We start from the raw sequence: 26,262 nt of genomic DNA, 5'->3' as shown, positions 1-26,262 counted from the left end.
AAAATCCAAAAACTTAATACACGGTTAGATTCAGCATATTACAGAACCCCATATATTCAATTTTTGTTGAAATCAAACAAAGTTTAATTTTGGACCCCGATTTGGACCAACTTGAAAACTGGGCCCATAATCAAAAATCTAAATACATGGTTAGATTCAGCATATCAAAGAACCCCATATATTCAATTTTTGTTGAAATCAAACAAAGTTTAATTTTGGACCCCGATTTGGACCAACTTGAAAACTGGGCCCATAATCAAAAATCTAAATAAATGGTTAGATTCAGCATATCAAAGAACCCCATATATTCAATTTTTGATGAAATCAAACAAAGTTTAATTTTGGACCCTTTTGATCTCAATGTGGACAAAGTTGATAACGGGGCCCAACAATCAAAAATCTAAATACATGGTTAGATTCAGCATATCAAAGAACCCCATATATTCAATTTTTGTTGAAATCAAACAAAGTTTAATTTTGGACCCCGATTTGGACCAACTTGAAAACTGGGCCCATAATCAAAAATCTAAATACATGGTTAGATTCAGCATATCAAAGAACCCCATATATTCAATTTTTGTTGAAATCAAACAAAGTTTAATTTTAGACCCCGATTTGGACCAACTTGAAAACTGGGCCCATAATCAAAAATCTAAATACATGGTTAGATTCAGCATATCAAAGAACCCCATATATTCAATTTTTGTTGAAATCAAACTAAGTTTAATTTTGGACCCTTTGGACCTTTATGTAGACCAATTTGAAAACAGAACCAAAAATTAAGAATCTAAATACACGGTTAGATTCGGCATATCAAAGAACCCCAATAATTCAATTTTTGATGAAATCAAACAAAGTTCAATTTTGGACCCTTTGGACCTCAATGTGGACCAATTTAAAAACGGGGCCCAAAATCCAAAAACTTAATACACGGTTAGATTCAGCATATTAAAGAACCCCAAGAATTCAAGAATAAAACCCCATTGAAATTGATCAAGAAATAAGCAATTTATACGAAGTATCTTCTTTTGCACAATACTGTGCAATTGATCATTTCTTGCTATTGCGCAATACTGTACAATTGACAATTTCTTGCTATTGCGCAATATTGTGCTATGGGATATTTCTTGCTATTGCGCAATACTGTGCAATTGAAGATTTCTTGCTATTGCGCAATACTGTGCAATTGAAGATTTCTTGCTATTGTGCAATACTGTGCAATTGAAAATTTCTTGCTATTGCACAATACTTATTATATAATAATTTACACATCCTGTTTGGTGTGTATCTCCTACCATATCATTATTATTTGCTTTTAAATATAAATCAGAAATAACCAACTGAAAATGGAAAATTTTAAAAGAAAAAAAAAAGGAAAAAAAGAAAAAAAAAATCCCCCCCCAAAATTTTTTGAACCCCCTTATGATTCATCACCCCCAAACTCAATCTCAGCCTTCCCTTTGTGGTATGGTACCTTGCAGTACAATTTCAGAGAGATCCATACACTTGATCACAAGTTATTGTCTGGAAACTAGAAAAATGCTTATTTTTGGCCCCTTTTTGGCCCCCAATTCCTAAACGTTTCGGGCAATTACCCCCAAACTCAATTCCAGCTTTCCCTTTGTGATATGGAACCTTGTAGTACAATTTCAGAAATATCCAAACACTTACACACAAGTTATTGTCATGAAACTAGAAAAATGCTTGTTTTTTGCCCCTTTTTTGGCCCCTAATTCCTAACATTTTGAGGCAATTACCCCCAAAATCAATTACAGCCTTCCCTTTGTGATATGGAACCTTGTGGTACAATGTCAGAGAGATCCATACACTTACACACAAGTTATTGTCTGGAAGTTACAAAAATGCTTATTGTTGGCCCCTTTTTGGCCCCTAATTCCTTAACTGTTGGTACCATAACCCCCAAAATCAATCCCAACCTTCCTTTTATGGTATTGAACCTTATGGTAAAATTTCATGGAGATCCATTCACTTAAACTAAAGTTAGAGTGCGAAAACCAATGTGTCTTCGGACGACGCCAGACGACGCCGGACGACGACGACGACGACAACGACGACGACGACGACGACGACGCCAACGTCATACCAATATACGACCAAAAAATTTTCAATTTTTGCGGTCGTATAAAAACAGACCAAAACACAAAAACTTAACTATAACCACTGAACCATGAAAATGAGGTCAAGGTCAGATGACACCTGCCAGTTGGACATGTACACCTTACAGTCCTTCCATACACCGAATATACTAGACCTATTGCTTATAGTATCTGAGATATGGACTTGACCACGAAAACTTAACCTTGTTCACTGATCCATGAAATGAGGTCGAGGTCAAGTGAAAACTGTCTGACGGGCATGAGGACCTTGCAAGGTACGCACATACCAAATATAGTTATCCTATTACTTATAATAAGAGAGAATTTAACATTACAAAAAATCTGAACTTTTTTTTCAAGTAGTCACTGAACCATGAAAATGAGGTCAAGGACATTGGACATGTGACTGACGGAAACTTCATAACATGAGGCATCCATATACAAAGTATGAAGCATCCAGGTCTTCCATCTTCTAAAATATAAAGCTTTTAAGAAGTTAGCTAACGCCGCCGCCGCCGCCGCCGCCGTAGCCACAGCCGCCGCCGGATCGCTATCCCTATGTCAAGCTTTCTGCGACAAAAGTCGCAGGCTCGACAAAAATTACAAAAATTTACAAAAAATTGTTAAAAATTGACTATTAAGGGCTTTAACTCCTAAAGGGGTCGACTGACAATTTTGGTCATGACAACTTATTTGTAGATCTTACTTTGCTGAACATTATTGCTGTTTACAGTTTATCTTTATCTATAATAATATTCAAGATAATAACCAATAAAATGCTCCGCTGGGCGCAGCTTGATACGACCGCAGAGGTCGAACCCTGAACAGTTGGGGCAAGTATGGACACAACATTCAAGTTTGATACAGCTCTGAATTTGGATTGTGATTAAATATTTGACACATCATAGGTTTCTTACACAGAATGAATGTGGTCTAAGAACTTAAAAATTTTTTAATTTACCTATTATGGTCCAATATCCAAAATCTAAATACATGATTAGATTCAGCATATCAAAGAATCCAAAGAATTAAATTTTTGATGAAATCAAACAAAGTTTAATTTTGGACCCTTTTGACCTCAATGTGGACAAAGTTGATAACGGGTCCCAAAAATCAAAATACATTGTCAGATTCAGCATATCAAAGAACGCCATATATTCAATTTTTGTTGAAATCAAACAAAGTTTAATTTTGGACCCCAACTTGGACCAACTTGAAAACTAGGCCCATCATAAAAAATCTAAACACATGTTTAGATTCAGCATATCAAAGAACCCCAAGAATTCACTTTTTGTTAAAATCAAACTAAGTTTAATTTTGGACCCTTTGGACCTTAATGTAGACCAATTTGAAAACGGAACCAAAAATTAAGAATCTAAATACACGGTTAGATTCGGCATATCAAAGAACCCCAATAATTCAATTTTTGATGAAATCAAACAAAGTTAAATTTTGGACCCTTTTGACCTCAATGTGGACAAAGTTGATAACGGGGCCCAAAAATCAAAAATCTAAATACATGGTTAGATTCAGCATATCAAAGAACCCCATATATTCAATTTTTGTTCAAATCAAACAAAGTTTAATTTTGACCCCGATTTGGACCAACTTGAAAACTGGGCCCATAATCAAAATCTAAATACATGTTTAGATTCAGCATATCAAAGAACCCTAAAAATTCAATTTTTGTTAAAATCAAACTAAGTTTAATTTTGGACCCTTTGGACCTCAATGTGGACCAATTTAAAAACGGGGCCCAAAATCCAAAAAATTAATACACGGTTAGATTCAGCATATTAAAGAACCCCAAGAATTCAAGAATAAAACCCCATTGAAATTGATCAAGAAATAAGCAATTTATACGAAGTATCTTCTTTTGCACAATACTGTGCAATTGAATATTTCTTGCTATTGCGCAATACTGTACAATTGACAATTTCTTGCTATTGCCCAATATTGTGCTATTGGATATTTCTTGCTATTGCGCAATACTGTGCAATTGAAGATTTCTTGCTATTGCGCAATACTGTGCAATTGAAGATTTCTTGCTATTGTGCAATACTGTGCAATTGAAAATTTCTTGCTATTGCACAATACTTATTAGATAATAATTTACACATCCTGTTTGGTGTGTATCTCCTACCATATCATTATTATTTGCTTTTAAATATTAATCAGAAATAACCAACTTAAAATGGAAAATTTTAAAAGAAAATAAAAAGGAAAAAAAGACAAAAAAAGACAAAAAAAAATCCCCCCCAAATTTTTTGAACCCCCTTATGATTCATCACCCCCAAACTCAATCCCAGCCTTCCCTTTGTGGTATGGTACCTTGCAGTACAATTTCAGAGAGATCCATACACTTGAACACAAGTTATTGTCTGGAAACTAGAAAAATGCTTATTTTTGGCCCCTTTTTGGCCCCCAATTCCTAAACATTTCGGGCAATTACCCCCAAACTCAATTCCAGCTTTCCCTTTGTGATATGGAACCTTGTAGTACAATTTCAGAAATATCCAAACACTTACACACAAGTTATTGTCATGAAACTAGAAAAATGCTTGTTTTTTGCCCCTTTTTTGGCCCCTAATTCCTAAAATTTTGAGGCAATTACCCCCAAAATCAATTACAGCCTTTCCTTTGTGATATGGAACCTTGTGGTACAATGTCAGAGAGATCCATACACTTACACACAAGTTATTGTCTGGAAGTTACAAAAATGCTTATTTTTGGCCCCTTTTTGGCCCCTAATTCCTTAACTGTTGGTACCATAACCCCCAAAATCAATCCCAACCTTCCTTTCGTGGTATTGAACCTTATGGTAAAATTTCATGGAGATCCATTCACTTAAACTAAAGTTAGAGTGCGAAAACCAATGTGTCTTCGGACGACGCCGGACGACGACGACGCCGGACGACGACGACGACGCCAACGTCATACCAATATACGACCAAAAATTTTTTAATTTTTCGGTCGTATAAAAACTGCAAAATTTCCTTAAAATTACCAATTCAGGGGCAGCAACCCAACAACAGGTTGTCAGATTTGTCTGAAAATTTCAGGGCAGATAGATTTTGACCTGATAATCAGTTTTACCCTACGCAGATTTCCTCTAAATGCTTTGGTTTCAGAGATATAAGCCAAAATCTACATTTTACCCCTATGTTCTATTTTTAGCCATGGCGGTCATCTTGGTTGGTTGGCGGGGTCATCGGACACATTTTAAAACTAGATACCCTAATGATGATTGTGGCAAAGTTTGGTTAAATTTTGCCCAGTGGTTTCAGAGGAGAAGATTTTTGTAAAAAGCTAACGACGACGGACGACGACGCCGACGGACGACGGACGCCAAGTGATGAGAAAAGCTCACTTGACCCTTCGGGTCAGGTGAGCTAAAAACGGTCCCATAATAAAAAATCTAAACACATGTTTAGATTCAGCATATCAAAGAACCCCAAGAATTCAATTTTTGTTAAAATCAAACTAAGTTTAATTTTGGACCCTTTGAACCTTAATGTAGACCAATTTAAAAAACCGGACCCAAAATTAAAAATCTAAATACATGGTTAGATTTGGCATATCAAAGAACCCCAATAATTCAATTTTTGATGAAATAAAACAAAGTTTTATTTTGGACCCTTTTGACCTCAATATGAACCAATTTGATAGCGGGGCCCACAAATAAAAAATCTAAATACATGGTTAGATTCAGCATATCAAAGAACCCCATATATTCAATTTTTGTTGAAATCAAACAAAAAGTTTAATTTTGGACCTCAATTTGGACCAACTTGAAAACTGGGCTCAAAATCAAAAATCTAAATACATGTTAAGATTCAGCATATCAAAGAACCCCATATATTCAATTTTTGTTAAAATCAAACTTAGTTTAATTTTGGACCCTTTGGACCTTAATGTAGACCAATTTGAAAACTGGACCCAAAATTAAAAGTCTAAATACTTGGTTAGATTTGGCATATCAAAGAACCCCAATAATTCAATTTTTGATGAAATAAAACAAAGTTTAATTTTGGACCCTTTTGACCTCATTATGAACCAATTTGATAGCGGGACCCACAAAAAAAAAATCTAAATACATGGTTAGATTCAGCATATCAAAGAACCCCATATATTCAATTTTTGTTGAAATCAAACAAAGTTTAATTTTGGACCTCAATTTGGACCAACTTGAGAACTGGGCCCAAAATCAAAAATCTAAATACATGTTTAGATTCAGTATATCAAAGAACCCCATATATTCAATTTTTGTTAAAATCAAACTAAGTTTAATTTTGGACCCTTTGGACCTTAATGTAGACCAATTTGAAAACTGGACCCAAAATTAAAAATCTAAATACACGGTTAGATTTGGCATATCAAAGAACCCCAATAATTCAATTTTTGATGAAATAAAACAAAGTTTAATTTTGGACACTTTTGACCTCAATATGAACCAATTTGATAGCGGGGCCCACAAATAAAAAATCTAAATACATGGTTAGATTCAGCATATCAAAGAACCCCATATATTCAGTTTTTGTTAAAATCAAACTAAGTTTAATTTTGGACCCTTTGGACCTTAATGTAGACCAATTTGAAAACTTGACCCAAAATTAAAAATCTAAATACACGTTCAGATTTGGCATAACAAATAAATAAATGTGGTCAAAGATTTTACAAATCTAATGCGCCATACTGTGCAATTAAAGATTACTTCTTGAAATTTTCCCCCCCAAAAATTCTTTCCCTCTCAATTCAAATTTCCAATGGAATTTGCAACCATAATTACCCATTTAAATTTACCATTGTGCTAACTTAATCTATTCTATAATAGAATTTAAAATATGGTGTCAAATCTTTCATATGGATTTTTTTGTAAAAAAAGATGCAACATTTCCAGTTATTCCATATTGGTATTGTTTAGTACGTTTTCTCTTTATGAATTGGATTTTGAATAAAAAAGCATATTCACCTGGAGAAAAGTGATATTCACCGCGCTGAATGTCACTCGCTTTTAACTGTAACGTTATGGTAAAATGTTAGATATACAATTGGTTTTAGTAAATATTTGACTTCAAATGCATTGTTTTCTCTGGGGAAATGGAATAAAACAATAACCCTTTTTTTGATGAGGTAAATATGTGGTTTAATTGAGTTTTGAAAAACTGATATTCACTTCGGCCGTTGGCCTCAGTGAATATCAATTTTTCAAAAGTCAATAAAACCGCATATTTACCTCATCAAAAGACAGTAATTGTATATTATTCCATATTGAAAGAACTGTAGTAGGTTTTTCTATATGAATGGGATTTTGAATAAATAAGCATATTCACCTGCGGAAAAAGTATATTCACCGCGCAAAACGTCGCGTGCTTTTACATGTATAATAACGATACAATGTTTGACGTTTAGTTGGTTTTGGTAAATAGCTGTTATTTCCAACATATTTTTCTCTCTCGGAACATGGAATAAAACAATTACTGTCTTTTGTTTCGGTAAATATGTGGTTTAATTGACTTTTGAAAAACCTAGTGACATTCACTTCGGCCTTTGGCCTCAGTGAATATCAGTTTTTCAAAAGTCAATAAAACCACACATTTATCTCATCAAAAGACAGTAATTGTATAATATTTTTACTGGTCTTTCTTTATAAATATGCATTTCTTTAAACATAATTTAAAAGCAGTGTAAGGGAAGTAATCAAAACGTTATATGTGGATTACCTCCCTTACACTGTTTTAAATTGTCTTCATTGTTCATTAACCATTACTTTATACATAATTTAAAAGCAGTGTAAGGGAGGTAATTCAAATGATGTATTTGATTTATCTCCCTTACACTGCTTTAAATTATGTTTTGTACTAAAGTATTTGTCCATATAAAAATGCTTGTTTTTTGCCCCTTTTTTGGCCCCTAATTCCTAAAATTTTGAGGCAATTACCCCCAAAATCAATCCCAGCATTCCCTTTGTGATATGGAACCTTGTGGTACAATGTCAAAGAGATCCATACACTAACACACAAGTTATGTCTGGAAGTTACAAAAATGCTTATTTTTGGCCCCTTTTTGGCCCCTAATTCCTTAACTGTTGGTACCAAAACCCCCTAAATCAATCCCAACCTTCCTTTTGTGGTATTGAACCTTATGGTAAAATTTCATAGAGATCCATTCATTTAAACTAAAGTTAGAGTGCGAAAACTAATGTGTCTTCAGACGACGACGACGACGCCAACTTCATACCAATATACGATCGCAAAATTTTTTTGCGGTCATTTAAAAACTGCAAAATTTCCTTAAAATTACCAATTCAGGGGCAGCAACCCAACAACAGGTTGTCAGATTTGTCTGAAAATTTCAGGGCAGATAGATCTTGACCTGATAATCAGTTTTACCCTATGTCAGATTTACTCTAAATGCTTTGGTTTCAGAGATATAAGCCAAAATCTACATTTTACCCCTATGTTCTATTTTTAGCCATGGCGGCCATCTTGGTTGCTTGACGGGGTCATCGGACACATTTTTAAAACTAGATACCCTAATGATGATTGTGGCCAAGTTTGGTTAAATTTGGCACAGTGGTTTCAGAGGAGAAGATTTTTGTAAAAAGCTAACGACGACGGACAACAACGACGACGACGACACTGACGACGATGACGACGGACGACGGACGCCAAGTGATGAGAAAAGCTCACTTGGCCCTTTGGGCCAGGTGAGCTAAAAAAGGTTAGCCCATCTAAAAAAAGACTTCAATGGCTTAAAGTTAAGTCTTTCATTCAAGAACATTTTTGTGAAAAGTTAAGAGATGTTCCATGCGTTCTACTGATCATAAGTAGTTATGGAAAGTTGAATATTTCAACAATATATATATTAACATTGTACAAAATGTTTTTTTAACTAATTTCTTGAGAACAGAATCTGACACCACAAATTCAAACATCCACAAACTTATATTTACTGCTAATGTCTTTTAATGGCTGAAGGACGAATCAATTTTTTTAAATTGTAAGAAAATAACCCATGCAGTATGAAAATAATAAAGGCTGCATGAAAGCAACCAAAGATAATAGGAATATTAGCTCTGCCCAGCTATAAAAATAAGGAGATGCCATATGATTGTTAATGATTGTCAACTATCCACCAAAGTTCAAATGAAGTGGATGTAAGCAATTATAGGCAACCGTACGCCATTCAACGAAGAGAAAAACCCAACCGTATAGTCCGCTATAAAAGGTTCTGACATGAAAAATATGAAACAATTCAATTGAGAAAACTAATGGCCTAATTTATAACAAAACAATTTAAGAAAAACAAATGTGACAGACATGAACCAACCACAACCACTGCACTACAGGCTCCTGACTAGGGACAGGCAAATATAGAATGTGGCGGGTTAAACTAGTTTGCTGGCGCCAAACCCTCCTCATAACCTTGGACAGTGGTGTAACAGTACAATTTAAGAACAAACTCTAACTAGAGGCTCTAAAGAACCTGTGTCGTTCTCCTTGGTCTATGTACATATACAACAAAGGACACTCTCCAACATTGTAGACGAGAAAAGAATTCATGATAAAAATCCATATTTTGTTTATCTTGTATTGCTGATCATATGGTCTGTTTAGTTTCTTTAGTTTTTGCTCAAAACACAAAAGAGGGTAAAAAAAAATCCTCATTTAAGGGCAATCACTCCTATAAAGAGTGACAGTCTATCGGCAAAATTTGATTTGTTAGTAGATCTTGACTTGCTGATCATTTTTCTGATTTAAAGTGTCTATTTATCTATTATAATTTTTATCATATAAGGCAAAACGCAAAAAAATGGGGAAATCGTCATTAATGGGCAGTAATTCGGATAAGTCGACTTTTGTTATACATATTTGTAGAACTTGTCTTGCTGATCATTTTTGCAATTTAAAGTTTCTAGAAGCTTATATTATGTATAAGTGTTGTTTATTGATGACACATCATAGTTTGCATGTGTGTAGCAAATGTTTGGTACTGACATGCCTCTGGCTGCATGATCACTCCTTATTTGGTTATAAGGCAAAGGAGTGATACATACCCTTCTCAAATTTCCCCAGGATGCTAGGTAGTTGTTCATTTTGAGTTTTGCTGCTGACAGGGAAAGTCATACATTAGTTATCATAAAGTTACAAAATACTTACACATTCTATTTTCATGAATTAGTCAGTTGTGTGTTATATCATTAAACTATGTACAGCTTAAATTGTGTTTAATAGAATTCCACAGTGTGTAGTTGAAGGTTTCATTCCTTAAAACCCAATTTTTCCCATTTATTACCTTGGGGGTCACTCAGCTGTTTCACACCTGACTTTTTGGACCCTTTCGAAATTGACCACTGGTCTAATTTCTCATTTCCCCCAAGTCATTAAATGTAATACATCTACATTTATTTCTCTCTCCACCGTCAATCTAACCCCCTTTTATCGTAGCCACCTGCTATGAGATGGAGCAACTCTTCATCCCCTTATAGGAACTCATCTGGTTCCGGTTGGTTGACGGAGTGTCCATGTCCATGGGGCTTGGTCCATCTATACCAAGTGTCATCGACAGGGCCTGGAGCTAAATTTCCCTTTGCTGAGTACTTGACTCCCAAGGGCCAAATTATTTTATTAATAAAAAATAGAAATTAAATAATCTTGTTGTCAGCAGCAAACTCATTGATATACTATTTGGTTATACTGGATTGTCTGTTTCAATCTTATAGGAATGTCAAAGTCTGAAGGTCACGCTTATTGTCAAGGTTGTCAACACTGCAGGAGTATGTTAAGAAATAAGTTACAAATACAGGGTATAAAAGAATACCAGAGAACACCTAATCAAGAGAGCTACAAATACAGGGTATAAAAGAATACCAGAGAACACCTAAACAAGAGAGCTACAAATACAGGGTATAAAAGAACACCAGAGAACACCTAAACAAGAGAGCTACAAATACAGGGTATAAAAGAATACCAGAGAACACCTAAACAAGAGAGCTACAAATACAGGGTATAAAAGAATACCAGAGAACACCTAAACAAGAGAGCTACAAATACAGGGTATAAAAGAATACCAGAGAACACCTAAACAAGAGAGCTACAAATACAGGGTATAAAAGAATCATGAGGAACACCTAAACAAGTATCAACTAGCTAAACAAGGTACATTAATCATTATCGATAAACCACAGAAAATAGAATACAGACTTAACAATGAATAAAGTCATTACTTGCTGCATCCGTCGTATCGTCATTGTCTTAGTTGCTACTGTTAAGTTATGGATTTCAGCCCTTCTGTCATATACCTAAGTCCCTGGAGTCATAGAATAAATCTTTATCTATCATAGTTTCCAAGATAGTTGGCAAAAATGAAAATAAAATGCTCCGCAGGGCGCAGCTTGATACGCCCGCAGAGGTCGAACCCTGAACAGTTGGGGCAAGTATGGACACAACATTCAAGCTTGATACAGCTTTGCATTTGGATTGTGATTAAATATTTGACACAGCATAGGTTTCTGACACAGAATGAATGTGGTCTAAGAACTTAAAAATTTTAAATTGGACATTCACCTATTATGGTCCAATATCCAAAATCTAAATACATGGTTAGATTCAGCATATCAAAGAACCCCAAGAATTCAATTTTTGATGAAATCAAACAAAGTTTAATTTTGGACCCTTTTGACCTCAATGTGGACAAAGTTGATAACGGGGCCCAAAAATCAAAAATCTAAATACATGGTTAGATTCAGCATATCAAAGAACCCCATATATTCAATTTTTGTTGAAATTAAACAAAGTTTAATTTTGGACCCCAATTTGGACCAACTTGAAAACTGGGCCCATAATTAAAAATGTGGACAAAGTTGATAACGGGGCCCAAAAATCAAAAATCTAAATACATGGTTAGATTCAGCATATCAAAGAACCCCATATATTCAATTTTTGTTGAAATCAAACAAAGTTTAATTTTGGACCCCGATTTGGACCAACTTGAAAACTGGGCCCATAATCAAAAATCTAAATACATGTTTAGATTCAGAATATCAAAGAACCCTAAGAATTCAATTTTTGTTAAAATCAAACTAAGTTTAATTTTGGACCCTTTGGACCTTAATGTAGACCAATTTGAAAACGGAACCAAAAACTAAGAATCTAAATACACAGTTAGATTCAGTATATCAAAGAACCCCAATAATTCAATTTTTGATGAAATCAAACAAAGTTTAATTTTGGACCCTTTGGACCTCAATGTGGACCAATTTAAAAATGGGGCCCAAAATCCAAAAACTAAATACACGGTTAGATTCAGCATATTAAAGAACCCCAAGAATTCAAGAATAAAACCCCATTGAAATTGGTCAAGAAATAAGCAATTTATACAAAGTATCTTCTTTTGCACAATACTGTGCAATTAAATATTTCTTGCTATTGCGCAATACTGTACAATTGACAATTTCTTGCTATTGCGCAATATTGTGCTATTGGAAAATACTTGCTATTGCGCAATACTGTGCAATTGAAGATTTCTTGCTATTGCGCAATACTGTGCAATTGAAGATTTCTTGCTATTGTGCAATACTGTGCAATTGAAAATTTCTTGCTATTGCACAATACTTATTATATAATAATTTACACATCCTGTTTGGTGTGTATCTCCTACCATATCATTATTATTTGCTTTTAAATATAAATCAGAAATAACCAACTTAAAATGGAAAATTTTAAAAGAAAAAAAAAAGGAAAAAAAGGAAAAAAAGGAAAAAAAAAAAATCCCCCCCCCAAATTTTTTGAACCCCCTTATGATTCATCACCCCCAAACTCAATCCCAGCCTTCCCTTTGTGGTATGCTACCTTGCACTACAATTTCAGAGAGATCCATACACTTGAACACAAGTTATTGTCTGGAAACTAGAAAAATGCTTATTTTTGGCCCCTTTTTGGCCCCCAATTCCTAAACGTTTCGGCAATTACCCCCAAACTCAAACCCAGCTTTCCCTTTGTGATATGGAACCTTGTAGTACAATTTCAGAAAGATCCATACACTTACTCACAAGTTATTGTCATGAAACTAGAAAAATGCTTGTTTTTTGCCCCTTTTTTGGCCCCTAATTCCTAAAATTTTGAGGCAATTACCCCCAAAATCAATCCCAGCATTCCTTTTGTGATACGGAACCTTGTGGTACAATGTCAGAGAGATCCATACACTAACACACAAGTTATGTCTGGAAGTTACAAAAATGCCTATTTTTGGCCCCTTTTTGGCCCCTAATTCCTTTACTGATGGTACCATAACCCCCAAAATCAATCCCAACCTTCCTTTTGTGGTATTGAACTTTGTGGTAAAATTTCATAGAGATCCATTCACTTAAACTAAAGTTAGAGTGCGAAAACCAATGTGTCTTCGGACGACGACGACGCCAACGTCATACCAATATACGACCACAAAATTTTTTTGCGGTCATATAAAAAATGGTAGAATTTGTCATTTAAGGCCAATAACTCCTATAAGAAGTTGTCTGACAGTTTTGACGAATAAGAACAATTGGTAGAGCTCAACATTCTGAACATTTTTTCTCGTGTCAGATTTTCTCTATTTATAACCGTTTTCAAAATAATAGACAAAACTTGCATTTTACCCCTATGTTCTATTTTTAGCCATGTCGGCCATCTTCGTTGGCAGATGGGGTCATTGGACACATTTTTCAAACTAGATACCCCAATGATTATTGTGGCCAAGTTTGGATAAATTTTGCCCAGTAGTTTCAGAGGAGAAGTTTTTTGTAAAAGTTAACAGACGACAACGGACAACAACAGACGACGGACAACAAGCGATGAGAAAAGCTCACTTGGCCCTTTTGGCCAGGTAAGCTAATCAAAAAGCTGATTGCTCTGAGGTGGAAGAAGCTGCATAAAAGGTAACTTGAATTACCATAAAAGCAGCCCACACCAACCCAGCCTGCTTTGTCCCATTATTGCTTTAGACATATTTTTTTCTTCCAAAAATAATAATACTCATAACTAAACCAAATCTCACTATACTTAACATAAAAATCTGCAAATACTGTTGATTCAAATTAAATTTTCTATAACTAAATTCCATACATTCGTCTCAGCATGGTCAACTTGATGCAATGCAATTTCGCCAAGCAATTATAACAGTAATTGATTTGGTTTCACTTGAAAGTTTTCTGTGAAAGGCAGATAGTTAACTTTAAAAAATAAACTGCTTCGCTGAGCGCAGCTGGATACGCCCGCAGAGGTCCAACCCTGAACAGTGGGGGCAAAAATGGACACAATATTCAAGCTTGATACAGGTCTGAATTTGGATTGTAATTAAATATTTGATATATTATAGGTTTCTGAATAAATGTAGTAAAAGAACTTGAAATTGGTTATATGAAAGGTTTCTTGCTGTTGTGCAATACACTGTGCTGTTGCGTAATACTTAGTAAATCTGTTGTCAGACTATAAACAAATAAAATCTTATAACTCGGAAACATAAAATCGAAAATTTATAAAAATCAAAAGGGAGCTTACAAAAATAGATATAAACAATTTAACAAAGTTTCATAAAAAATGCTGAAAGCATTTTTGAGTTATTGACCGAAAACTGGAAAATCCCCCTTTTTGTAATGAATAAAACCCCATAAATCGGAAACGTATAGTCTGAAATTTATAAAACTCAAAAGGGAGCTCACGTCAATAGATATGAACAATTCACAAAAGTTTCATGCAAATTGGTGAAATTGTTTTTGAGTTATTGTCCGAAAACTGGAAAATCCCCCCTTTTTTAATGAATAAAACCCCAAAACTCGGAAACGGTAAATCTAAAATTTATAAAAAACGAAAGGGAGCTCATGTCAATAGATATTAATAAAATGCTTCGCTGGGGCGCAGCTTGATACGACCGCAGAGGTCGAACCCTGAACAGTTGGGGCAAGTATGGACACAAAATTCAAGCTTGATACAGCTATGACTTTGGATTGTCATTAAATATTTGACACAGCATAGGTTTCTGACACTGGATGAATGTGGTGTAAGAACTGGAAAAAATTTAATTTACCTATTATGGTGGAATATCCATAAACTAAATTGTTTGTTAATTTCAATATATCAAAGAATATGTAGAATTCAATGTTTGATGTAATGTAATAAAGTTGAAATTTGGACCGTTTTTGTTCAATGTGGACCAATTTGGTAACATGTATAAATAATCAAAAATCTAAATACATGGGAGCCCATTTAAATACATTATAAAGGTATTAAAATAGAAAGTGACATCATAGTCATGGCTAAAAATAAACAAAAATCCTTAATCAGCAACATTTAAAGTAATATCTAAAAATAAAATTCCTTTGTAACCATACAAGCCCATTTAAATACATCATAAAGATATTAAAATAGAAAATGACATCATAGTCATGGCTAAACATAGCAAAAAACCCTTAATCAGCATCATTTGACAGTAATATCTAAAAATGGAAATTACATCATAAAGGTATTAAAATAGAAAATGACATCATAGTCATGGCTAAAAATAAACAAAATCCTTAATCAGCATCAGCAACATTTTATAGTAATATCTAAAAATAAAATTCCTTTGTAACCATAAAAGCCCATTTAAATACATCATAACAGATATTAAAATAGAAAATGACATCATAGTCATGGCTAAACATAGCAAAAACCTTAATCAGCATCATTTAACAGTAATATCTAAAAATAAAAATTTCTTTGCAACCATAAAAGTAAAATAGAAAATGACATCATAATCATAGCTAAAAATAAACAAAAATTTTTTTTATTGGCAAATTTTAAATGGAGTTTATTATACTAAAACAATAAATTTGCAACCATAAACATGATAAAACCCCATTTAAACACATCATAAAAGTATTAAATAATTCAACTACATCATAAGGCTATAAAAATAGAAAATGACTTCATAGTCAAGGCTAAAGGTAAACAAAAAACCTTCATCAGCAAAATTTTATATTGGCAAATTTCCAATGAAGTTTATTACACTAAAATTGTTGGCAAATTTCCAATGCATTTATTAACAATAAAGTTATTGGCAAATTTCCAATTTACATAATTTAAAAGCAGTGTAGATGAGATATTTAAATGAGTTTGAATTACCAACCTTACACTGCTTTTAAATAATGTTCTTTACTCAATTATTTGTCTATTAAAATGGAAACCCTTGTTTTTTAACCTTTTTTCCCCTTATTCCTTAAACATTAGAGCCATAACCACCCCCCCCCCCCCCCCCCCCACCAAAGCCATCATTATTATTTTCTTTCATATATAAATCTGAAACAACCATCTTTAAATGGAAAATTTTAAAGAAAAAAAAAGGAAAAAAAAAAAATCCTACCCCCCCACACATTTTTTCAACCCCCTTTTGATTCATCATCCCCCACCTCAATCACAACCTTCAATTTGTGGTATGGTACATTGCAATACAATCACAGAGATCCATACACTTGAACACAAGTTTTTGTTGCAAACTAAAAAAATCCTTATTTTCGACCAATATTTGGCCCCTTATTCATAAATGTTTGAGCAATTAACCCCAAAACTCAATTCCCACTTTCTCTTCGTGATAAAAAATAACTAACTTAAAATGTAAATTTTAAACAAAAAAAAAAGGAAAAAAAAAAATTACCCCTTTTTTGACCCCCGCCCCCCTTATGATTCATCACCCCCCACCCCCCTTTCCCCCCAAACCAAGCTCAATAACAGCCTTGCCTTTTACCACAACACTCAATTCCAGCTTTCCCTTTGTGAAATGGAACCTTGTAGTAAAATTTCAGAAAGATCCATACACTTACACACAAGTTATTGTCATGAAACTAGAAAAATGCTTGTTTTTTGCCCCCTTTTGGCCCCTTATTCCTAAAATTTTGAGGCAATTAACCCCAAAATCAATCCCAGCATTGACCCTTTGTGATATGGAATCTTGTGGTACAATGTCAAAGAGATCCATATGCTAACACACAAGTTATGTCTGGAAGTTACAAAAATGCTTATTTTCGGCCCCTTTTTGGCCCCTAATTCCTTAACTGTTGGTACCATAACCCCCAAAATCAATCCCCACCTTTCTATTGTGGTATTGAACCTTATGGTAAAATTTCATAGAGATCCATTTACTTAAACGAAAGTTAGAGTGCGAAAACCATTGTGTATTCGGACGACGAAAAATTTTTTTGCGGTCGTATAACAATTCACAAAAGTTTCATGCAAATTGGTGAAATTTTTTTCGAGTTATTGTCCGAAAACTGGAAAATCCCCCCTTTTTTAATGAATAAAACCCCAAAACTCGGAAACGGTAGATCTGAAATTTATAAAAAACAAAAGGGAGCTCACATCAATTGATATAAACAATTTACTAAAGTTTCATGCATATTGGTTAAAGTGTTTTTGAATAAATGTCCGACATGTTGACGACGGACGGACGGACAGACGGACGGACAGACGGACAGACAACGGTATACCATAATACGTCCCGTAAACGGGCGTATAAAAACTGGCCACCAAGATTTTAGTCAAGTTTGCTTAAATTAGGGTTTTAAATAAATAAACATATATTGAAAAATTCTAAATATATCCAATGCAGATATGTGTCAGGTCAGGATTGACCGGTCATGTCAGGTGATGACCTTGCTATGTCATTGCGATAATTTAGAGTCAAGCGCACACATGAATCTGCTGGTGTTTTACACATCAAACGATGCACCGTCAATTGACAGAATCTCGTGTGCGCTTGACTCTTTTAGCATTTCAAACCCGTTCATTTAAAGTGCTTGACCCGTATATCATATTTGTTTTTCATCTAATATTTTTACACAAAAGTATGAGGGTAGGAAAGGCATTTTCCGTCAGGAGTCACACAGCCCTTTTCTGAAATTTTTTATGAAAATAAAACTATTGACAGCAACGAATTACTGGTTCCGTATTCGAGCCTCGATAATGTGTCATTTTTGTGTGTACCTTAATGACGAATAACAGTAAAGAGCTGGACTATTCAGTTGTTAAATCCCGTTTTTTATCACTTCTAAAACTTTGAAACGTATTAAGGCAATAAAGGCAATCATTGAGGACATTCCGACAATGACCGACATGAAAACTACGTACTTTCGAAATAGAATCCGTCAACAGATATTAGTTTGTACATTGATATTTCTGTCAACAGACGGTGCATCGTTTGATGTGTAAAACACCAGCAGATTCACGTGTGCCCTTGACTCTTTATTATCGCAATAACATACTTAGATATTCTAACTTTTGTTTTCAAAAACACATGTTGTCTAAAACTGGAATATGACTTAATTGATTGCATTAAAGATATGAATGCAGACGGAACAACTAAATCCGTGTATTTTTTCAAGCATCATTGATTTGAAGTCGTACTCTCCACGTATATACTTGACTTTAACTCAAGATGGATTGTATGAATATATGACAATTCTGTTTATCATTATTTTGAAACTTTCAGATGCACAATTAAATTTCCCATTTGTGCACATACGCAGATACGTAACCAACGTGGTTTAAATTAACCCGAATAATCCAGTTGTTTTATTCCGATAATTCCAATTATTAATCTACCAAAGACAATTATTACAACAATCAGTGAGAATTATTATCATGACCTATTAATGCTCCAAAACAAGCCATCAACTTTAAATTAATTTTTTTTCATATGTGTTCATGAATTTCGAAAATTTGTACCATATAAATATCTGAATAAGTTTATTAAACTTTAATACCCATAATATTATTATTTTTTGATAATTGCAAGGACATATAAAACGTCCTTGATAAAAGCAGTCAATATAATACTTCCACGATAAAAGTAAGGAGAAGTAACCCAGGGTGAACGTACTCTATGCGGACGAACGGACCAAGGGCGAACATGTAATCAGGGCGAACCGACCCGATACCAAATTCACGCATGCGTACTACAAACTCTACTTTAAAGACATCCGGTTACAAGTTAACAAATAACGTTCATGTAAGATGAGATGAAATCTAATAATTTACATAAATAAAAGGGTTGATATTAATACATTAAAACATGAGAAATTATAACACTAACGATAGTGATCGTTTTTCAAGCCTAATAAATTAAATGATGCAGATGCTTAGATCATGTGTAAACATCGGTGTCAAGATATGGCACGGAAGTTGTTATGAAATTGTAAAGCACAGAAAGGGATACGGCATACGTCCTGGTGACGGTTCAATGATTTTATAGCCGGCAGTAAAGGCTTTCAGAAGACTTGAAGTCTTCTTCCACCAAAAATCATTTGAAATGGACTTAACTTTATTTAGTTGACTATATATCTTATTGTAACTATGAATAATTGATATAAATATATAACAATTGATTATTGCCTATGATACACATTTTGGACATGTATAATAATGATTGAAATTTGATAAATATTTTACAAGCTATCAACTTTAAAATCAACCTCTTCATAATGCCAATTTGAGCTATATGTCGTACAATTCATGTGGAATGATACTGCTTACATCCCAATAGACAGTTTTTGCAGAAGTTTTTTTTTAAGTTAAACTTTTAGATTAAAAATGTTAATAACATACATTTTTTTAATTTTTGTTAATAGACTTGAATGCTTCTGAGCTTCAAGGAAAATGTGAATGTTACAAATGCTTTCATTTTGTATATAATTTTAAACAAGAGGCTCTCAAGAGCCTGAATCGCTCACCTGTAATTTTTGGTTTAAATCTTTCAATGATTATTTTTGCTTTTCAATATATATTAATGAGTGGCTTAAAAATGCCATTTAAATGTTCTTTGTATCTGTCATATTTTCTTCAAAAGCAAAATAATGCATTTTACCCCTATGTTCCATTTTAGCCATAGTGGCTATGTTTCTTGACGTACAAGGAAATAAAATACAAAATTTATACTAGATACTCTGAAAAACTCATTCAGCCCAAGTTTGGCTGAAATTGATTCAGCAGTTTCAAAGGAGAAGATTTTTTAAAGTAAGCAAACTAGATGAACAAATTGTGAAAAATTGTCTTTAAAGGGCAATAACTCCTTAAGATGTCAATTGACAATTTTGGTCATATAAAACTTATTTGTAGATCTTACTTTGATGAACATTTTTGCTGTCTACAGTTTATCTTTATCTATAATAATATTCAAGATAATAACCGAAAACTGCAAAATTTCCTTAAAATCATCAATCCAGGGGCAATTGATGATTTTAAGAAAATTAAGGGCAAAAGATACCCGATTTGGCAGATAATTTCAGGGCAGGTAGACCTAATGAATACTTTAACTTCTTGTCTGAATTGCTCTAAATGCTTTAGTTTTTGAGATATAAGTAAATAAACAGCTGCGCCTTGAGCTCATGATATGCCCGTTGCTTTTTCAAAGAATAAAGTTCTATTGCTCCTCAAAGTCATACCAGAAATTTATAAAAAACTAAATGGAGGTTATTTTAATAGATATAAACCAGTCACCAAAGTTTCATAAAAACTGCTCAAAGAACTTTTGAGTAATTGTCCGAAAAGTGGAAAATCCCACTTTTTTAATTGAATAAAACAATATAACTCAGAAACGTAAAATCGAAAATTTATAAAAATCGAAAGGGAGCTCACGTCAATAGATATAAACAATTCCCCAAAGTTTCATGAAAACTGCTCAAAGCATTTTTTAGTTATTGTCTGAAAATTAGAAAATCCCCCTTTTTTAATGAATAAAACCCATAACTCGGAAACGTAAAATCCAAAATTTATAAAAATTGAAAGGGAGCTCACGTCAATAGATATAAACAATTCATCAAAGTTTCATGCAAATTGTTTAAAGCGTTTTTTAGTTATTATCGGACATGTTGACGACGGATGGACAGACGGACAGACAAGGGTATACCATAATACGTCCCGTAAACGGGCGTATAAAAACTGCATTTTACTCTATGTTCTATTTTTAGCCATGGCGGCCATGTTTTCTGAGGAAACAGAAAATAAAACACAAACTTTATTGTAGATAACCTAAGAATCATTCAGCTTAAGCTTGGTTTAATTTGGTTCAGTAGTTTTAGAGGAGAAGATTTTTTAAAGTTAGAAAACATGATAAACAAATTGTGAAAAATTGTCCTTAAAGGGCAATAACTCCTTAAGAGGTAAATTGACAATTTTGGTCATATTAAACTTATTTGTAGATCTTACTTTGCTGAACATTTTTGCTGTTTACAGTATATCTTTATCTATAATAATATTCAAGATAACAACCAATAAAATGCTTCGCTGGGCGCAGCTTGATACGACTGCAGAGGTCGAACCCTGAACAGTTGGGGCAAGTATGGACACAACATTCAAGCTTGATACAGCTCTGAATTTGGATTGTGATTAAATATTTGACACAGCATAGGTTTCTGACACAGAAAGAATGTGGTCTAAGAACTTCAATTTTTTTAATTTACCTATTATGGTCCAATGTCCAAAATCAAAATACATGGTTAGATTCAGCATATCAAAGAACCCCATATATTCAATTTTTGTTGAAATCAAACAAAGTTTAATTTTGGACCCCAACTTGGACCAACTTGAAAACTGGGCCCATAATCAAAAATCCAAACACATGTTTAGATTCAGCATATCAAAGTACCCCAAGAATTCAATTTTTGTTAAAATCAAACTAAGTTTAATTTTGGACCCTTTGGACCTTAATGTAGACCAATTTAAAAAACGGGACCCAAAATTAAAAATCTAAAAACACGGTTAGATTTGGCATATCAAAGAACCCCAATAATTCAATTTTTGATGAAATCAAACAAAGTTTAATTTTGGACCCTTTTGACCTCAATATGAACCAATTTGATAGTGGGCCCACAAATAAAAAATCTAAATACATGGTAAGATTCAGCATATCAAAGAACCCCATATATTCAATTTTTGTTGAAATCAAACAAAGTTTAATTTTGGACCCCAATTTGGACCAACTTGAAAACTGGGCCAAAAATCTAAAATCTAAATACATGTTTAGATTCAGCATATCAAAGAACCCCATATATTCAATTTTTGTTGAAATCAAACAAAGTTTAATTTTGGACCCCAACTTGGACCAACTTGAAAACTGGGCCCATAATCAAAAATCTAAACACATGTTTAGATTCAGCATATTAAAGAACCCCAAAAATTCATTTTTTGTCAAAATCAAACTAAGTTTAATTTTGGACCCTTTGGACCTTAATGTAGACCAATTTAAAAAACGGGACCCAAAATTAAAAATCTAAATACACGGTTAGATTTGGCATATCAAAGAACCCCAATAATTCAATTTTTGATGAAATCAAACAAAGTTTAATTTTGGACTCTTTTGACCTCAATATGAACCAATTTGATAGCGGGCCCACAAATAAAAAATCTAAATACATGGTTAGATTCAGCATATCAAAGAACCCCATATATTCAATTTTTGTTGAAATCAAACAAAGTTTAATTTTGGACCCCAATTTGGACCAACTTAAAAACTGGGCCAAAAATCTAAAATCTAAATACATGTTTAGATTCAGCATATCAAAGAACCCCATATATTCAATTTTTGTTGAAATCAAACAAAGTTTAATTTTGGACCCCAACTTGGACCAACTTGAAAACTGGGCCCATAATCAAAAATCTAAACACATGTTTAGATTCAGCATATCAAAGAACCCCAAGAATTCAATTTTTGTTAAAATCAAACTAAGTTTAATTTTGGACCCTTTGGACCTTAATGAAGACCAATTTAAAAAACGGGACCCAAAATTAAAAATCTAAATACACGGTTAGATTTGGCATACCAAAGAACCCCAATAATTCAATTTTTGATGAAATCAAACAAAGTTTAATTTTGGACCCTTTTGACCTCAATATGAACCAATTTGATAGCGGGGTCCACAAATAAAAAATCTAAATACATGGTTAGATTCAGCATATCAAAGAACCCCATATATTCAATTTTTGTTGAAATCAAACAAAATTTAATTTTGGACCCCAATTTGAACCAACTTGAAAACTGGGCCAAAAATCAAAAATCTAAATACATATTTAGATTCAGCATATCAAAGAACCCCATATATTCAATTTTTGTTAAAATCAAACAAAGTTTAATTTTGGACCCTTTGGACCTTAATGTAGACCAATTTGAAAACTTGACCCAATATTAAAAATCTAAATACACGGTTAGATTCGGCATAACAAATAAATAAATGTGGTCAAAGATTTTACAAATCTAATGCACCATACTGGTCTTCCTTTATAAATATGCATTTCTTTAAACATAATTTAAAAGCAGTGTAAGGGAAGTAACCAAAACGTTGTATTTGGATTACCTCCCTTACACTGTTTTAAATTATCTTAATTGTTCATTAACCATTACTTTATACTTAATTTAAAAGCAGTGTAAGGGAGATAATTTCAATGATGTATTTGATTTATCTCCCTTACACTGCTTTAAATTATGTTTTGTACTAAAGTATTTGTCCATTAATGAGGACAACCTTGTTTTTCCCCCTTTTTTGCCCCTAATTCTTAAACGGTTTGAGCAATAACCCCCCAAAGCAAATCCTAACCATCCCTTTGTGGTATGGAAACTTGTAGTATAATTTCAGAGAGATCCATACACCGTTCCACAGTTATTGTCTGGAAACTAGAAAATGCTTATTTTTGGCCCCTTTTTGGCCCCTAATTCCTTAACTGTTGGTACCATAACCCCCAAAATCAATCCCCACCTTCCTTTTGTGGTATTGAACCTTATGGTAAAATTTCATAGAGATCCATTCACTTAAACTAAAGTTAGAGTGCGAAAACTAATGCGTTTTCGGACGACGACGCCGGACGACGACGACGACGCCAACGTCATACCAATATACGACCACAAAAATTTTTTTGCGGTCGTATAAAAACTGCAAAGTTTCCTTAAAATTACCAATTTAGTAGCAGCAAATCAACAATGGGTTGTTAGATTCATCTGAAAATTTCAGGGCTGATGGATCTTGGCCTAATGAACATTTTAACCCCAGTCAGATTTTCTCTAAATGCTTTAGTTTCTAAGATATAAGCCAAAAACTGAATTTTACCCCTATGTTCTATTTTTAGCCGTGGCTGCCATGTTTTTTGACGAAACATAAAATAAAACACTACTTTATTCTAGATACCCTAAGGATCATTAAGCTTAAGTTTGGTTGGAATTGGTTCATTAGTTTCAGAGGAAAAGATGTTTGAAATAGTTTACACGGGACAGACGGCAATGACGACGACGGATGCCAAGTGATGGCATGGCAAAAGCTCACATTTCCTTTGGAAAGGTGAACTAAAAAAAACCAGCATTCAATTCTATAATACCAGTAGTTATTTTCCAGAAATTTTTCTTAAACTAACTAATAAAAGTACATTCATGTTACTTGCATAGTGAGTTGAATTTTAATTGTTGAATGTGTTGAATGGTTACCTTACATATGGTCTGAAGTGCCATTATGGTAGCTCTGAAATAGCCAATATGGAAACATGGCAGTTCAAGGTCAATATAACCATAGTGACCAACACAATCAGCCAATCCTTTTCCACATGTTTCACAGCTATTGTCCTTCTCACTGGTACCCTGTAAGATTCAAATATGTATCTATACAGTAAAAAAATACATTACAATCATTCCATACACCAATAAAATGCTCCGCAGGGCGCAGCTTGATACGACCGCAGAGGTCGAACCCTGAACAGTTGGGGCAAGTATGGACACAATATTCAAGCTTGATACAGCTCTGAATTTGGATTGTGATTAAATATTTGACACAGCATAGGTTTCTGACACAGAATGAATGTGGTCTAAGAACTTAAAAATTTTAAATTGGACATTCACCTATTATGGTCCAATATCCAAAATCTAAATACATGGTTAGATTCAGCATATCAAAGAACCCCAAGAATTCACTTTTTGATGAAATCAAACAAAGTTTAATTTTGGACCCTTATGACCTCAATGTGGACAAAGTTGATAACGGGGACCAAAAATCAAAAATCTAAATGCATGGTTAGATTCAGCATATCAAAGAACCCCATATATTCAATTTTTGTTGAAATCAAACAAATTTAATTTTGGACCCCGATTTGGACCAACTTGAAAACTGGGCCCATAATCAAAAATCTAAATACATGTTTAGATTCAGCATATCAAAGAACCCTAAAAATTAAATTTTTGTTAAAAACAAACTAAGTTTAATTTTGGACCCTTTGGACCTAAATGTAGACCAATTTGAAAACGGAACCAAAAATTAAGAATCTAAATACACGGTTAGATTCGGCATATCAAAGAACCCCAATAATTAAATTTTTGATGAAATCAAACAAAGTTAAATTTTGGACCCTTTGGACCTCAATGTGGACCAATTTAAAAACGGGGCCCAAAATCCAAAAACTTAATACACGATTAGATTCAGCATATTAAAGAACCCCAGGAATTCAAGAATAAAACCCCATTGAAATTGATCAAGAAATAAGCAATTTATACGAAGTATCTTCTTTTGCACAATACTGTGCAATTGAATATTTCTTGCTATTGCGCAATACTGTACAATTGACAATTTCTTGCTATTGCGCAATATTGTGCTATTGGATATTTCTTGCTAATGCGCAATACTGTGCAATTGAAGATTTCTTGTTATTGCGCAATACTGTGCAATTGAAGATTTCTTGCTATTGTGCAATACTGTGCAATTGAAAATTTCTTGCTATTGCACAATACTTATTATATAATAATTTACACATCCTGTTTAGTGTGTATCTCCTACCATATCATTATTATTTGCTTTTAAATATTAATCAGAAATAACCAACTTAAAATGGAAAATATTAAAAGAAAAAAAAAAAGGAAAAAAAGAAAAAAAAAGAAAAAAAAAAATCCCCCCCCCAAATTTTTTGAACCCCCTTATGATTCATCACCCCCAAACTCAATCCCAGCCTTCCCTTTGTGGTATGGTACCTTGCAGTACAATTTCAGAGAGATCCATACACTTGAACACAAGTTATTGTCTGGAAACTAGAAAAATGCTTATTTTTGGCCCCTTTTTGGCCCCCAATTCCTAAACGTTTAGGGCAATTACCCCCAAACTCAATTCCAGCTT

General features: G+C 33.6%; 1 protein-coding gene across 1 annotated transcript in view; it reads right to left on the bottom strand.

Annotated features, from left to right (window-relative positions):
- Positions 1 to 26,262, bottom strand: part of LOC127709119 (DNA-directed RNA polymerase III subunit RPC1-like) — a 145,024-nt gene that overhangs the window by 103,705 nt on the left and 15,057 nt on the right. Inside the window, exon 3 of the mRNA XM_052214469.1 lies at positions 24,594 to 24,743. Coding sequence (XP_052070429.1) covers positions 24,594 to 24,743 — 150 coding nt within the window. The remainder of the gene's footprint in view (positions 1 to 24,593; positions 24,744 to 26,262) is intronic.

Source organism: Mytilus californianus, unplaced genomic scaffold (assembly GCF_021869535.1).
Source record: "Mytilus californianus isolate M0D057914Y unplaced genomic scaffold, xbMytCali1.0.p SCAF_7, whole genome shotgun sequence".
NCBI classification, from domain to species: domain Eukaryota; kingdom Metazoa; phylum Mollusca; class Bivalvia; order Mytilida; family Mytilidae; genus Mytilus; species Mytilus californianus.
This window is presented reverse-complemented; position numbering and strand designations above follow the sequence as displayed.